This window comes from Sciurus carolinensis, chromosome 11, assembly GCF_902686445.1.
Source record: "Sciurus carolinensis chromosome 11, mSciCar1.2, whole genome shotgun sequence".
Lineage (NCBI taxonomy): Eukaryota > Metazoa > Chordata > Mammalia > Rodentia > Sciuridae > Sciurus > Sciurus carolinensis.
In genome coordinates, this window is record NC_062223.1 from 79,122,727 (window position 1) to 79,140,086 (window position 17,360).

The window sequence follows — 17,360 nt, forward strand, 5'->3', positions numbered from 1 at the left end:
TGGTCATATAAGCACACTCTGTGTCACGCATTGTGTGTTTACGGGGCCTGTATTTTGGGCCAAACTCAGTTTGCCAGGAATTAACCACCTTAGCTGCCCTTCTGCGTGCAGCAATTGCAAATGGTTCCTTTGTCCTCCACATGTGGCCTGGAGAAGATGGCAGCTTCTTTCCCCACACAACAGATGTTGTGCAATGCATCTTTCAGGTTTGGGCAATATCCTTGATCTCTAAATGCTCTGTACCCAGACATGCCTCAGGCCTCCCAAAAATGTAGCTCCTTTAATTCCCTTACCCTTCCACTATGCTTGTGGAGGGGAGGGATGGCTCTGGCTTGTGCTTCAGGCCATCTGCAGTAGTGACTGTGCTGCTGGGAATTTCTTCCTTATTTTATTATATTGAACCTCCTGAGTCCCCAGTATGCTTTGAATGTCCAGTTTTAAATTCCAGTAAAGTCCCCCTCCTTTTTTTGTTGTTGTTGTTCACCCACCTTGCTGAGAAGTTGCCTGTCTGCTTTCTTGGTTTCACTCCATGGAGCAGCCAGGAAAGCAACCTTCTCTATTCTGCCATCTTGAAAACCTCCTAGTTGTATAATCTTTGACAATTATTTGATGTAGGGCACAACCTTTGAATATGGAACTAAATTTAGTTCTACTTAGTCTTTGTTATTAAAAATCAGATATTTAAAAAACTCTTAACATGAAAATAGTTTATTTAAGGAGAAGAAACTTCAGAAGAACTTGAGACATGAATACAGTATCTTTTCAGATTATAACCATTTTTTCCCAATCTTTGTCAGGTATCTAACACATACCCACTCCAATGGAAATTTTAATTAGCAACTCACTTTTATAGAATCCTTTTTTTAAGGTATGCATAATCTTCATTTTATGCCTTATCCATGTAGTTTTTTTTTTTTTTGTAAACAAATGGGATACATGTTGTTTCTCTGTTTGTACCTGGAGTAAAGGCATACCATTTGTGTAATCATACGTTTACATAGGGTAATGTTGTTTGATTCATTCTGTTATTTTTTCCCTTCCCCCTGCCCCTCCCACCCCTCTTTTCCCTCTCTACAGTCCTTCCTTCCTCCATTCTTGCCCTCCTCCCACCCCCCTATTATGTGTCATCATCTGCTTATCAGTGAGATCATTCGCCCTTTGTTTTTTGAGATTGGTTTATCTCACTTAGCATGCTATTCTCCAATTTCATCCATTTGCCTGCAAATGCCATAATTTTATCATTCTTTATGGCTGAGTAATATTCCATTCCTTATCCATTCATCAATTGAAGGACATCTAGGTTGTTTCCACAATCTGGCTATTGTGAATTGAGCAGCTATGAACATTGATGTGACTGTATCTTTGTAGTATGCTGATTTTAGTGCATCAGGATCAAGTGGGTTTTATCCCAGGGATGCAAGGTTGGTTCAACATCTGGAAATCAATAAATGTCATTCACCATATCAACAGACTTAAAGTTAAGAATCACATGATTATTTCAATAGATACAGAAAAAGCATTTGATAAAATACAGCATCCCTTCATGCTCAAAACACTAGAAAAAATAGGGATAGGGGGAACATTCCTTAACATCGTAAAGGCCATCTATGCTAAGCCCATGGCCAATATCATTCTAAATGGAGAAAAATTGGAAGAATTCCCCCTAAAAGTTGGAACAAGACAGGAATGCCCTCTTTTACCACTTCTATTCAACATAGTTCTGGAAACTCTAGCCAGAGCAATTAGACAGACCAAAGAAATTAAAGGGATACGAATAGGAAAAGAAGAACTCAAACTATCCCTGTTTGCTGATGACATGATTATATATTTAGAGGAACCTGGAAATTCCACCAGAAAACTTTTAGAACTCATAAGTGAATTCAGTGAAGTAGCAGGTTACAAGATCAATGCTCATAAATCCAATGCATTTTTATACATAAGTGATGAATCTTCAGAAAGAGAAGTTAGGAAAACTACCCCATTCACAATAGCATCAAAAAATAAAATACTTGGGAATCAATCTCACAAAAGAGGTGAAAGACCTCTACAATGAGAACTACAGAACACTAAAGAAAGAAATTAAAGAAAACCTTAGAAGATGGAAAGATCTCCCATGTTCTTGGATAGGCAGAATTAATATTGTCAAAATGGCCATACTACCAAAGTGCTATACAAATTCAATGCAATTACAATTAAAATCCCAATGATGTACCTTACAGAAATAGAGCAAGCAATCATGAAATTCATCTGGAAGAATAAGAAACCCAGAATAGCTAAAGCAATCCTCAGCAGGAAGAGCGAAGCAGGGGGTATCGCAATACCAGATCTTCAACTATAATACAAAGCAATAGTAACAAAACCAGCATGGTATTGGTACCAAAATAGACAGGTAGATCAATGGTACAGAATAGAGGACATGGACACAAACCCAAATAAATACAATTTTCTCATACTAGAATCTGTTTTAAGCATTTAATTTTTTTTTTAAGAAACTTTCTTTTTGAAGTTGTATTTCTGTTAACTCAATACAGTATTATTAGCAGGTTTGGGGGCAAGCATAATTGACTGGCACTTAGTGTAAGCATACAGCTCAGCTATTTGAATCAGAAGTGCAAAAGAATGCTAAAAGGTACTGAACTAGCTGTGCACATTAAAGCTTATCCTGAGCATCCAGTAATATATTTCCTAATATTCCATTTCTAATACTCCATTTATAAATAAAGAGATGTTGTCAGTCTAGTAAATCACTTTGTGGAGGGAATTTAAAAGAACTTATATTGTATTCATTTTCTTCTACATGAAATTTCAATTATAGAACATGCCCAGAGTCAGCTATATCTTACCACAAGATTTTATAAACTTCGTTTTCCTTAAAACTCAGTGCTATGAATTGTTTTATTGTCTTAAGTCACTCTGGTCACTCCCAAAGAATTTCATGCTAATTTTTTTTATTTGTTTCTTTACATTTCAGTGGTAGGAATGGGATCCTGGTGTTTCCACATGACTCTGCAATATGAAATGCAGGTTAGTAATGAGAGAATTGACTAAGAGCTTACTTTTCTAAATCTAGAGACACTTCAGATTCGAGAAAAAAAGTACATAAATAAAGGAAGATTTGTGATTACTGGAGTTTTTTTCTTCAGATCAAAGAATCCAAATTGACTAAGTGAAGTAAAGAAGTGAACAGTTGAGTTGTCCATAAAGAATCTTTTTTTTTTTTACCTCTCTGCATGCCTTGTAATTTTAGTGCAGCATTCTAGAGTCATGTAGAGACATTTTTAAAAGGCATAATCAGTTCACCAAAACAATATATTCTTATTCTTAGATGCCTGCATTCTTCCATGTCTTCATGGTATCTATGTGAGTGGTATCATACCCCTCTAATTGGTAAAATTTTAGAATTATGCAAGGATTTTTAGTTCCTATTCTTTCACCAAGGAGGTCATATGTCTAGTGCTCAGACTTTTGACCATTTGGTTTCCCATCACTAACCCAGGAACTTCTAGAATATCACTGTCCAGTAGAAATAAGACCTGAAATTAAGACTTTCTAGATGGGCATGGTGGTACACACCAGTAATTGCAGCAACTTGGGAGGCTGAGACAGGAGGACTGTAAATTCAAGGCTACCCTAGGCAACTTACTGAGACTCTGTCTCAAAATAAAATAAAAAGCACTGGGGATGTAACTCAATGGTAAAGTACCCCTGGATTCAGTCCCCAGTGCTGGGAGGTGGGAAGACTTTCTAGTAGCCACATTAAAAATGTAAGCAACGGGTGCAATTAACATATTAATATTACAAAGGTGTTACTTCAACATATAATCAGTACAAAAATTTTAATAAAGTACTTCACATTTAGAAATCTGATGTATATTTTGTACCTGCAGTACTTTTCAGTTCAGATTTGGCTTATATGACACGTTGAAGTGGCTAGTGGCTATCATGTTGGACAATAACATTCTACATATGCAACAGTTTTATTTATCATTAATGATAGTTATTAAATGTATAATAATTCTTAGTACTGATTCTAATATTCAACAAATATTTGTAAAAGGTGGTGTGTTCTTTGCAGCATGCTATGCTTGACTTGAAGAATACACAGATGGAAAAGACACAGGTCTAATCCTAGTAAGGCCTATAATGAACACACTTATTTTCACATTTTTTGGTTGGGAAAACAGTAGTGATAGAATGTAAAATTATTTTGAAGGATGTGAATGATTTGTGGAAACATGGTGGAGCTTGGAAGAATCTATAAAGATTAAAGACATTAAAACAGAATCTAAAAGAATTAGCTGAAATATTTTAGGTAGTAAAAGAATGAAATTACTAGATTTGCATTATGGTGGAAGCAGATGCAGGGACTTTATTACAATGTGTGGTGTATCTAGTAGTGGTTATAAATGTAGAATGTGAAATGTATTGGTAGAAATGGTGTGTTAGTCACTTTTTTGTTGCTGTGACCAAAACACCTGACAAGAACAAGTTAGAGGAGGAAAAGTTTTTGTGGGCTCAGTTTCAGAGATTTCAGTCCATAGTGGGCTGACTCCATTTCTCTGGGCCCAAGGTGAGGCAGAGCATCATGGTGGAAGAGCATGACAGAGGCAAGCAGCTCAGGACATGGAAACCAGGAAGCAGGCAGTGCAGGGGAAGAGGGTGCTGTGCAGTGCTGCAGGGAAGATGAACCCTTCCAGGCCATGGCCCTAGTGACAAACCTCCTCTAGCCTCTTCACATAGCCCAGAGTTACCACCTAGCACAGTAGTTCTTTCAAATTAGGATGGACTGATTAGGCTGTAGCTTCATTATGTAATCATTTCACCTATGAACATTCCTGCATTGACACAAGAACTTTTGGGGGACACCTCATATTCAAACCAGAAAGTAAGAAATGGCATCATTTGATATTCACAATACTTAACAATTGTATGGAAAGGGTACCAGTCTTAAGAATAGCCACACCAGTGAGCAACAGCAATTAATGATCCTGAAAATAGAACTTTGCCTGTTATCTTATTTAAAAATAATTGGAATTTTTTCAGCTCTTAAATAACCAGGTACTTTCTTATTAAAACCTTAAAACAACTTAGTTCCTACTCATGTTTTACACATTCTAGTACCAGAGATGAAAGATTAATTTGATAAAAATTACCTACAGATTATAAATTCTAACCCCAAATCTGTTTTTTTCTGATTTTAAATCCTAAAATTAATCCCCAAATTAATCTCCCTTATTTTTTGACAATGTAGGAAAGATAGGACCTTTCTAGAGACATTTTGGCAATATTATCAGAAACATTAAAAATAAGGGAAAGGAGGTTCTGGCCCAGACTGAAGTATCAGAACCTGAGTGAGGTAAGGAGGGTGACCCAGAATCAAAGCCTGAGAGACACACACATGGTATCTGCATGGGTTGGGAGTCCACCACCATAGAGCATTGGTCCTTGAATTATGCAAGGCACGTGTCCACATAAGGGATAGTGTAGAGTATCAGAGCCTTATCAGGGATGAGAAGAGTGCTTGAACAACAGGGCAACACATGGCAGGGGTTCAAAGACCATATTGAAAAGGATGTATAGGCAGAGGTGGCAGCTCAGGGAAGAAGAAGGCGTCCACCCAAACTGGGGGGATCATTGGGAGCATGGTTGAAATCAGAGTGGGATAAGGAGGGTGTCACATAGCTGATGCAGCTTTGTGCTGAGTTTCATTGCCCTGCAAGGATGAAGGTGTCTTCTACACAGCAGGGTAACCTAATGCATGATATGGAAACATGGGCAGGGTGAAGACATTATCTAAGTGGGGGTTCAGGAGTAGTCCAGCACAGGACTTGGAGCCTTCATAGAGGAAAGAAGGCATTGCTTTGGAGGACAGGTAGCAGTAATGAAATCCTAGTTATAGAAAGAGGAATTAATTAAATAAATAAATATATTAAGGATAACAGGAGTCATGTTTTTCACTATTTTAGAGAACAGACTCAAATATTGAAAAGATGAAAACTAGGATGAACTCTATGGTGATGAATTGAAATTGGAGGTATCAATGTAAACTCATGGTTTCAATACACATAAATATGTAAAGCATATAACATAGATGTAAAAGTATATGTGATATGCACTTATTTTATATCCGTACACACACACACACACACAACACACACACACACACACACACGTGTGCATGCACACATTCTCAAGCCCTATCTGAGAGAGGACCTGGCTGCAAGGGAACCCCAAAGCTTCAGAACTTGTTTTCTACAAATCTTATCCATAAAAGGCACAGGGCTAATTCCAGAGGCTGGGGCATACTTACCACAAGGTGATTTTAGAGCACAAGTCTTGACTTCTGTTAAATTATTTCCTAAATATTTTATCCCTTTTGATGCTATTGAATATGGAATTGCTTAATATTGTTTTCAGATATCTTGTATCTAATGTGTAGAAATACCAACAATTATTACTACTTATTGATCTTGTGCCCGTGTATTCTTTATCTTCAGCACCACTACCTACAACTACCTGCTACCTGTAAAACCTCTTGATTCAACTTCCAAAATAACTCTTGAATTCATCTACTTCTCACTGCCTCCATTCCCATTACCTTAATCCATCACACCTACCATAAAATCCAATCCAGAATGCTGTAATTATTTCCTGGTTGGTGTCCCTGACTCTCCCATCCATTTGTTCCACTGGAGAAGAATTTTTCCTACCAATAAAAACTAATCATTTTCATTCTTTGAGCAATATTTTCCAGTTTTAGGGATGAGGTGTTGGGGATGAGACATGCAAAACGCAATGCCCACTCTTCAGATGTCTGATACTTTTATTAACCATTTTAATACTACCCATAGTTTAAACCCATAAATTTGAACTATAAGCTTTGTAATCTGGCCCCTGCCTATTTCTCCAGACTCAGCTTCATACACATACAACACTTCACCCCAGAACTCTGCTTTTTTTACCATTCATAATTTTGTTAGTTATGGTTTTGACATAAAACTTTCATATTTGTATTACTCAGATTTGAAAAATGAATGTCTTTTTAACATGTACTCAGTTCACTTTAGTCCTTTTAAACAAGCCACCAACATCTGGAGTTCAGACCTCGCTTATTAACTGCAGATTTGTACTTCTAGTTCCCTGATTGACATTTATTTCTACTTGCCAACCTCACAGGTACTTCAAACTGAAATGTTGAAAATTGTTCTTGTAATTTTTCTTTTTTTTTTTCAGAATCTCAGTAAACTGTACTGTTATCACTGAACCTATTTATAGCCAAGAAACTTGAGTCATCCTTTGCAGTTTTGTCTCTCTCACCTTTCCATCAAGTTGACAACAAAGCTGTTTACTTCCTAAATATTGCTTAAAACCTGTTCACTTACATCCATTCCCATTCTACTACCTTCATCCAAGCAGCAACTTCCCTAATCCGGTCTACCTCTTAACCAGTTCTCCTTTTACTCTTTTCTCCTTCAGAACACTTTCTGCACACACCTGATATGACACCTTGTATTAACTGTACTGTCTGGTTTTTTTGTGTGTAACACACATTAGTGGGTTTCATTTTAGAATATTCATACATGCATATAACATAATTTGACCAATTTTGTTCTTTAGTACCTCCACTTCATCTCCCTCCTCCTAGTCCCTTTCCTCCATCCTACAGTTCTCCCTTATACTTTCACAATGTTGATTTTTTCCCCCTCGTTTCCACATATGAAAGAAAACTTAGGACACCTGTATAAATGCCAAGGAGAGATATAGCTGGATCATACGATAGTTCTATTTTTAGTTTTAGGAGGTTTGTTTGTTTGTTTGTTTTAGGGGGTATGTTTAGTAGTGGTGATTGAACCCAGGGGTACTTTACCACTGATCTACATCCCCAGTACTTTTATTTATTTTTTTCATGATTTTTTGTTTTTTCTTTTTACAGACTGCATTTTGATTCATTGTACACAAATGGGGTAGACAGAATCTTCTAAATTGCTGAGATTAACCTTGAACTTGTGATTCAACTGTCTCAGCCTCCTGAGTTGCTGGGATTATAGGTGTGCACCACCACACCCAGCTTAATGTTAATTTTTTGAGGGATCTCCAAACTGATTTCCATAGTGGTTATAACAATTTATGTTCCTAATGGTGAATGGCTCCTTTTTTCCCCACATCAGCGCCAGTGTTTATTGTTATTTATATTCTTGATAATTGCCTTCCCTACTAGGATGAGATGGAATCTTAATGTAGTTTCAGTTTTCATTTCCCTGATAGCTGAAGATGTTGAACATTTTTTCATTTAATAGTTTGCCATTTGCACTTCTTTTTTAAAAATATTTTTTAGTTGTAGAGGGACACAACATCTTTTTATTTTATGTTTATGTGGTACTGAGGATTGAACCCAGAGCCTCACATGTGGGAGGCAAGTACTGTACCACTGAGCTACAGCCCCAGCCTCCATTTGCACTTCTTTTGAGAAGTGCCTGTTCAGTTCATCATCCCACATCCCATTTAGTGAATGGGTTAGTGGGGGTTTTTTTTTTTTTTTTTTTTTTGGTTTTTTTGATACTGAGTTTTCTAGTTCATTTATATTCTGGATATTAATCTCTGTTGGAAGAGCCAACTGGCAAGGATTTCCTCCCATTCTGCAGGCTATCCCACACTGTTAACTGTATTCTTTGCTGTGCAGAAGATTTTTAATTTGATGCCATCCCATTTATCAATTCTAACTATTAGTTCCTGAGCTTATAGAAGTCCCAGTCAGGAAGTCATTACCTGTACCTATGTTTCCTTCTAGCAGTTGCAAAGTTTCTTCCTTTTTTTGTTTTCTTCCTCAATGTTACATTTAAATAGTTGGAATTCTCCATCTTTCAATCCACCATAGCATCCATGGCAGAGGGTTCTCATGCTTCACAGTGAGTCCACACTTTAACTTCTGCACAAGTGCATGCACCAAAGCACCAAGGGAATAGAACTATATTGCTGGAAAAATAACCTTGACTTTGCTCTTCCATTACTTCAGTAGTTTATTATGGTACTTCTCAAATATGTAGCAAGGATGCTAGGAGGGGACCTGGACCCTGGATCTTTATAATACACTTATTGGTTCTTTTAGTTTTACATGACAGTAGAATCTATTTTGACATAATTATACAAGCATGGAATATATCTTGTTCTAATTCAGACCCCAGTACCTCTCCTTCTTCTTTGTTCTACCATATTTATTTTTTAAATGATTAATTAATTTTTAAAAAATTTAATTTCTTATGGATGTACATGATGGTGAGATTCACTGTGGTATATTCATGTATATATGGTAAAGTTATTTCAGATTTATTCCGCTGTCTTTCCTTTCCCCTTCATTCCCCCTTGTCTACTCCACTAAACTAATCTGTCACCTCTTCTTGTGGGGTTAACTTCTACATATCAGAGAAAACATTCAACCTTTGATTTTGGGGGATTGACTTATTTCACGTGGCATGATAGTCTCAAGATCCATTCATTTATAGGCAAATGTCATAAAGTCATTCTCTATGGCTGAGTAATATTCCTCTATGTATATATTCCACATTTTCTTTATCTGTTCATCTGTCAAAGGGCACCTAGGTTGGCTCCCTAGCTTAGCTATTGTGAATTGTGCTGCTAAAAACATTGATGTGCTGTGTCACTGTAGTACTGATTTTAAATCCTTTGGATATTTACTGAGTGGGATAACTGGGTAAAATGGTGGTTGCATTCCTAGTTTTTTGAGGAATCTCCATACTACTTTCCAGAGTGGTTGCACAAATTTACAGTCCCACCAACAATGTATTACTCTTCCCACATCCCCTCCAACATTTATTATACTTGTATTCTTAATAATTTCCATTCTGATGAGTGAGATGAAATCTCAGTGTAGTTTTAATTCACATTGCTCTAATTCTTAGAAATGTTGAACCTTTTTTCATATATTTGTTCAGCAGTCATATTTCTTCTTTTGAGAAGTGTCTGTTTAATTCCTTTGCCCAGTTATCGACTGGATTATTTGTTTTTCAGTGTTACTTTTTTTTTTTTTTTTTTTTTTTGTGGTGCTGGGGATCGAACCCAGGGCCTTGTGCTTGCAAGGCAAGCACTCTACTGACTGAGCTATCTCCCCAGCCCTCAGTGTTACATTTTTTAAGTTCTTTGTATATCCTGGGTATTAATGCCTTATCTGAGGTGCAGACAGCAAAGATTTTCTTCCATTCTGTAGGTTTTCCCTTCAAGCTCTTTATTGATTTCTTTGCTGTGAAGAATCTTTTTAATTTGATGCCATCCCATTTATTGTTTTTTTTTTTAATTTTATTTCTTGCACTTTAGAAATCTTGCTAAAGAGGTGAGTTCCTGAGCCGATATGTCTGGCCTACATTTTCTTTTAACAGGTGCATGGTTTCTGGTCTAATCCTAGGTCTTTGATACACTTTGAGTTGAGTTTGTGCAAGGTGAGAGATAGGGGTTAAATTTCATTCTTCTACATATGGAATTCTAGTTTTCCCAGCATCATTTATTAAAGAGACTATCTTTTTTTCTCCAATGTATGTTTTTGGCAACCTTGTCTAGTATGAGATAACTGTATTTATGTGGGTTTGTCTCTGTGTCTTCTATTTTATTCCATTGGTCTTCATGCCTGTTCTGGTGCCAATGCCATCCTATTTTTGTTACTATAGCTCTGCTGTATAATTTAAGGTGTGGTATTGTGATGTTTCCTGCTTTGCTTTTCTTGCTAAGAGTTGCTTTGGCTATTTTGGGCCTCTTATTTTTCCAAATGAATTTCAAGACTTTTTCTATTTCTATGAAGAATGTCACTGGAATTTTTATGGGAATTGCATTGAATCTATGTTGCACTTTTGGTAATATGGCTATTTTGACAATATTACTTTGGCCTATCCAAGAATGTAGGATGTCTTTCTATCGTCTAAGGTCTTCTTCATTATTTCTTTAGTGTTTTATGGTTTTCCTTGTAGAGGTCCTTTACCTTTTCTGTTAGATTGATTCCCAAATATTTTATTTTATTTTATTATTTTATTTTATTTTAATTTAATTTTTATTTTATGCTGTTGTGAATGGGATAGTTTTCCTAATTTCTTTTTCAACATATTCATTATTGTAATATAGAAATGTGATTTATGGGTGTTGATTTTGTATCCTGCTACTTTGCTGAATTTATTTATGAGTGCTAGAAGTTTTCTGGTAAAGTTTTTTGGGTCTTCTAAATATAAGGTCATGTCTTCAGCAAACAGTTTGAACTTTTCTTTTCCTATTCATACCCCTTTAATTTCCTTCTCCTGCCTAATTGCTCTGGTTAGATTTTCAAGGATTATGTTGAAAGTGGGCATCCCTGTCTTATTCCTGTTTTAGAGGAAAAAACTCTAAAGTAGGCTTTTGATGGCTTCTTCAATTTCATTACTCAAGTAAACTTTCAGTTTTTCTTTTTTCTTTTTTTTTTTCAGTTTTTCTTCATTCAGAATGATGTTGGCCTTAGGTTTTTGTTGGCCTTTACAATGTTGAGATTTGTTCCTTCTATCCCTAATTTTTCTAGGTTTTAAACATGAATGGATGCTATATTTTGTCAAACGCATTTTCTGCATTAAGATAATCATGCGATTCATTTCTTTAGTTTGTTTTTGTGGCAAATTATGTTCACTGATTTCTGTATGTTGAACCAACCTTGCATCCCTGGGATGAAAACCACTAGATCATGGTGTACTATCTTTTTAATGTGTTTCTGTATGTGATTCACCAATATTTTATTAAGACTCTTGGTCTGAAGTTTTCTTTCCTTAATGTGTCATTGTCTGATTTTGGTGACAGGGTGATACTGGGTCTCATAGAATTAATTTGGAGGAATTCACTTCTTTTCTATTTCATGGAATAATTTGAGGAGAATTGGTATTAATTCTTTTTAAAGGTCTGGTAGAACTCAACTGAGAATCTATCCAGTTCTGAGCTTTTCTTTGTTGGTAGGCTTTTTAAAAAAAATTTCATAACAATTTTTTATTCTAATTAGTTATACATGATAATAGAATGTATTTTGACATATTATACATATATGGAATATAACTTCTCCTGGTTGTACATGATGTAGAATTACATTGGTCATATAATCATATATGCACATAGGTTAGTAATGTCTGATTCATTCTATCTTTCCTATTCCCATTCTCCCTCCCTTCCCTTCATTTCCTTTTTTCTAATCCAAAGTACTTCTATTCTTCCCTAACCTCCCCATCTTATTATGAAATTAGCATCCACATATCAGAAAACATTTGGCCTTTGGTTTTTTGGGATTGCCTTATTTCACTTAGCATGATATTCTCCAGTTCCATTCTGATGGCTTCTTCAATTTCATTACTTGAAATTGATCTGTTTAAATTTTCTATATCCTCCTTGTTCAGTTTGGGTAGGTCATGTGCCTTTAGGAATTTGTCAATGTCTTCAAGATTTTCTAGCTTATTGGAGTATAAATTTTCAAAGTATTTTCTGATAATCCTCTGTATTTTATGTAGTATCTGTGGTGATATTTCCTTTTTGATCATGGATTTTAATAACTTGAGTTTATCCCTGTTTCTTTTGGTTAGCTTGACTCAGGATTTATCAATTTTGTTTATTTTTCCAAAAAACCAACTGTTTCATTGATCTTTTTGAATTTTTTTTAATCTCAATTTCATTTATTTTGACTCTGATTTCAATTATTTCCTGTCTTTTACTGGCTTGGGTGATGGTTTGTTCTTTTTCTATGCCCTTGAGATATAATGTTAAATTATTTATTTGATATCTTTCTATTCTTTGAATGTATGAGCTCAGTGCTATAAACTTTCCTCTTAGAATTGCCTTCATACTGTCCCAAAGATTTTGATATGTTTTAAAACTATTCTCATTTACTTCTAAGTATTTTTTTTATTTCTCCCCTGATTTCTTCTGTTATCCATTTATCATTCAAAGTGTATTATTTAGTTTCTTGGTGTTATAGAGTGGTTTCTATTTTTTTATCTGATTGTTGATTTATAATTTCATTCTGTGTGATCTGATAGAATGTAAGGCATTATCTCCATTTTTTTATTTGCTAAGATTTGTTTTGTGGCCTAAAATATAGTCTATTTTAGAAAATATTCCATGTACTGCTGAGAAGAAAGGGTATTCAGTTATTGATGGGTGAAATATTCTATATATATCTATTAAGTCTAAATTATTAATTGTATTTTTTAGTTCTGTAACTTTTTTATTTAGTTTTTGTTTGGATGAGCTATCCAGACAGGCATGTTAAAGTCACCCAGTATTAGTGGATTATGGTCTATTTAATTTTTAACATTAATAAGGGTTTGTTTGATTTATAGAGATGCTCCTTTGTTTGGTGCATAAATATTTACAATCATTATTTCTTATTGATGTATGATTCCCTTAATCAGTATGAAATGACCTTCATTGTCTCTTGTGATTAACTACGACTTGAAGTCCCTTTTATCTGATATAAGTATAGAAACTCTTGCTTATTGATGAGATCGATGTGAATTGTATGTTTTTTCCCATCCTTTCACCTTCAGTCTGTGGATGTCTTTGACTATGAGGTAAGTCTCTTGGAGACAACACATTGTTGTGTCTTGTTTTTCAATCCAATCTGCCAACCTTTGTCTTCTGATTGAAGAATTTAGACCATTTACATTCAATGTTATTATGGAGAGATGATTTTTATTTCCTCTCATTTTTATTATTATTTTTAAATTGAATTTGATTCTCTTTCGATTGACTGTTCTTCAGTATAGTTCCTCCCTCTGCTAGTTTTCATTTTTATTTCTTCTTTATGAAATATTTTATTGAGCATATTTTATGGTGCAGGCTTTCTAATTGTGAATTCTTTTAGCTTTTGTTTGTTGTGGAAGATTTTTATTTCATCTTCTATCCTGAATCTTAATTTTGCTGGGTATAGTATTCTTGGTTGGCATCTATTTCCTTTCAGAACTCAGTATATATTATTCCTAGACCTCCTAGCTTTTAGGGTTGGGGTTAAGAAATCAGTAGTGATCCAGATTGGTTTACCTCTAAATATGACCAATTTTCTCTAGCAGCTTTTAAAATTCTGTCTTTATTCTGTTTGTTAGGTATTGTCATAATAAAGTGTCTTAGAGTAGATTCATTATAATTTTATATATATTGAGTCCTGTATATCTCCTGTATTTGAATTCCCATTTCATTCTTAAAGTTTGGAAATTTTTCTGTTATTATTTCATTGAAAAGATTATGCATTCCTTTAATTTGTATTTGAGACCCTCATCTAGCCTGATGAATCTTAAATTTGGTCTTTAATGTTTTCCCATATTTCTTGAATATTCTGTTCATGGTCTCTTAACATTTTTTCTCTATGGTCAACTTTATTTTCAAGATCATATACTTTGTCTTTGATGCCTGAAAGTAGTCCAAGTAATCTAGCATATTAGTAATGCTTTCCATTTAATTTTTACTTTGGTTTGTTGATTTCCTCATTTTGAGGATTTCCAATTGATTCTTTTTCAGAATCTCTTATCTTATTGAAATAATCTTTCACTTCTTGTATTTTCTGTCTGATTTCACTCCTTACATTGTCTTTTACCTCATAAAGCAGTTTAACTGTGAACTTTCTAAATACCTTCTCTGACATATCCTCCACTGTGGTATTGGTGAAGTATATTGTTGGAGGCATTTGGGGTTGTTTGGGATGGTTCATTCCCTTGCTTTTTTGCATCATTTGTATGTCTACACATCTATCAGTATGGTTCTGAAGCAGCAGAGTTTCTACCCTGTGAACTTGTAGCATCCCTCCATATTATTATATAAATATATAATGGCCATAATTACTATTCTTATTGCATTAATAATAGTGATTGTTATTTTTAGAGACAAACTATAGGGATTAATGAAATTATTTCCCTGGCCATTAATATCTCTTTTCATTTGTGTTAGTGGACGTTGAATCTGTTTAAGGTATTATAGTAAGGAAATGCAAAAGAATAGACTCTATGTCATTTCTTGGAAATATGGTTTCATAGTTTGTGATACCAAGGCTGCCTTCCAGGAACAGTGAGTCAGGTATGCTACATAGTTGTGTGCATTAGGACAGATGGCTGGATAACCTTGTTTGTTCAAAAACAACAAATTATACACAGAATAAATTAGATGATGCTAAATATATAAATTAGTAAAAGAAATTAAGAGAAGCTTCCGGTCTGGCGAATTTAACCCTCTCAGAAGTATACCATGGAACTAAAGAAGGCAAGCCACCAAGGGTCATCTGAAATTGTGCTTGGCTTACAGATAATCCCAGACAAAATTAGAGATCACTACTCAAGCATAAGCCTACCCCCCAGTTTTCCTAAGACTGTTACAAAGATGTTTGATATAAAGACTTGGGCTGAGTATATTGTGGAATGGGCTGCAAAAGACCCATATGGCTTCCTTACAACAGTTATTTTGGCCCTTACTCCACTGTTCCTAACAAGTGATGTACTGTCCTGGAAATTGGCCAAGATGATTGAAGCCAGGGAGAAGGAGCAAAAGAAGAAACAAAAACATCAAGAAAATATTGCAAAAGCTAGCCAACTGAAAAAGGACTGAAGGAATGAATAGGCTCTGCAACCAGAGAAAAATCACTTGGAAATTATGCAGCTTTGGAAGGACTCACTAAGGTTTCTTTGGATTTCATGATAGTATTATTTAGTAAATGAAATCTGACCATATAGAAGAATCATGTTAGTTTTTACCTCAATACTGTAGTTTTAGACTCGGGTATAGAAGTTTGTTGGTATCTACTGGCAATTATTATAAATAAGCATTTATTACACAGGTTGAATATCACTAATCAGAAAATCCCAAACCCCAAATGCTCCAAAATCCAAAACTTTTTGTGCACAAACATGATCCCCAAGTGGAAAATTCCCCACCTGACTTCTTAAAGGGTTTCAGTCAAAACACAAGTACACTAAAAATATTGTATAAAATTACCTTCAAACTATACAAAACAAATGAATTTTGTGTTTAGACTTAGGTTCTATCCTCAAGATATCTCATGTATATGCAAATATTCCAAAATATGAAAAAAATCAAACACTTCTAGTCCTAAGCATTTCAGATACGGGTTACCCAACCTGCAAATTCTTAAAAATTCTTCAAAAGTGACTAAGTCATTTGCCATTGTAGCTTTTGTACTGAAATGAAAACATCCTATGGAGAAAATTGAGTTTATATTATGAACTTTATTCAAATAGTGACTTAAAATCGGATCCTGTTCTAGACAAAGGATGTTAAGAATATAAAAGAATTATCCTCTCTGAGGTGAAAAGTTTGCTTTGACTTAAAGGAGATACAGTATATTAATCACATCTTTTATCATTATTGCTTATTCCTTGGAATGTAGTCATTTCTGGATTTCTCAAAGTAAAATAGTATTAATCAATGAGTATATAAGTTTGTTTGCTTCATCTTTTTCTGATTTTAGCCTTATCAAGACATTCTCATTTTTAAAATCTAATTTTATAAAGATTCTCTTTTCTTGATTATGTAGAAGAATGCCTTCTGTTTTTTTTAATTTATTTTTATTGTAAACAAATGGGATACATGTTGTTTCTGTTTGTACATGGAGTAACAGCACACCATTTGCGTAATCATACATTTACATAGGGTAATGATGTTTGATTCATTCCATTATTTTTTCCTTCCCCCCACCCCTCTCACCTCTCTTTTCCCTCTATACAGTCCCTCCTTCCTCCATTCTTGCCCCCCTCCCACCCCCCCATTATGTGTCATCATCCGCTTATCAGTGAGATAATTCATCTTTTGGATTTTTGAGATTGGCTTATCTCACTTAGCATGATATTCTCCAATTTCATCCATTTACCTGCAAATGACATAATTTTATTATTCTTTATAGCTGAGTAATATTCCATTGTATATATATATACCACAGTTTCTTTATCCATTCATCAATTGAAGGACATCTAGGTTGGTTCCACATTCTGGCTATTGTGAATTGAGCAGCTATGAACATTGATGTGGCTGTATCTCTGTAGTATGCTGATTTTAAGTCCTTTGGGTATAGGCCAAGGAGTGGGATAGCTGGGTCAAATGGTGGGTCCATTCCAAGTTTTCTAAGGAATCTCCACACTGCTTTCCAGAGTGGCTGCACTAATTTGCAGCCCCACCAGCAATGTACGAGTGTACCTTTTTCCCCACATCCTCTCCAACACCTATTGTTGCTTGTATTCTTGATAATCGCCATTCTAATTGGGGTGAGATGGAATCTTAGCGTAGTTTTGATTTGCATTTCTCTTATTACTAAAGATGGTGAACATTTTTTCATATGTTTGTTGATTGCTTGTAGATCT

The 17,360-nt window shown here is 35.0% G+C and overlaps 2 protein-coding genes across 3 annotated transcripts in view; both read left to right on the forward strand.

Annotated features, from left to right (window-relative positions):
• The window catches only part of Acer3 (alkaline ceramidase 3), a 164,925-nt gene that overhangs the window by 75,083 nt on the left and 72,482 nt on the right, over positions 1–17,360 (forward strand). Inside the window, exon 3 of one of the 2 annotated variants that reach the window (XM_047515803.1) lies at positions 2,972–3,024. The exons of the other annotated variant lie outside the window; for it this stretch is intronic. Coding sequence (XP_047371759.1) covers positions 2,972–3,024 — 53 coding nt within the window. The remainder of the gene's footprint in view (positions 1–2,971; positions 3,025–17,360) is intronic. 2 annotated transcript variants of the gene reach the window in all.
• LOC124958107 (small integral membrane protein 15-like) lies at positions 15,334–15,594 on the forward strand. Its single transcript, XM_047515805.1, has one exon. It carries the CDS (start codon positions 15,370–15,372, stop codon positions 15,592–15,594), a length of 225 nt encoding a protein of 74 aa, XP_047371761.1. The 5' UTR covers positions 15,334–15,369.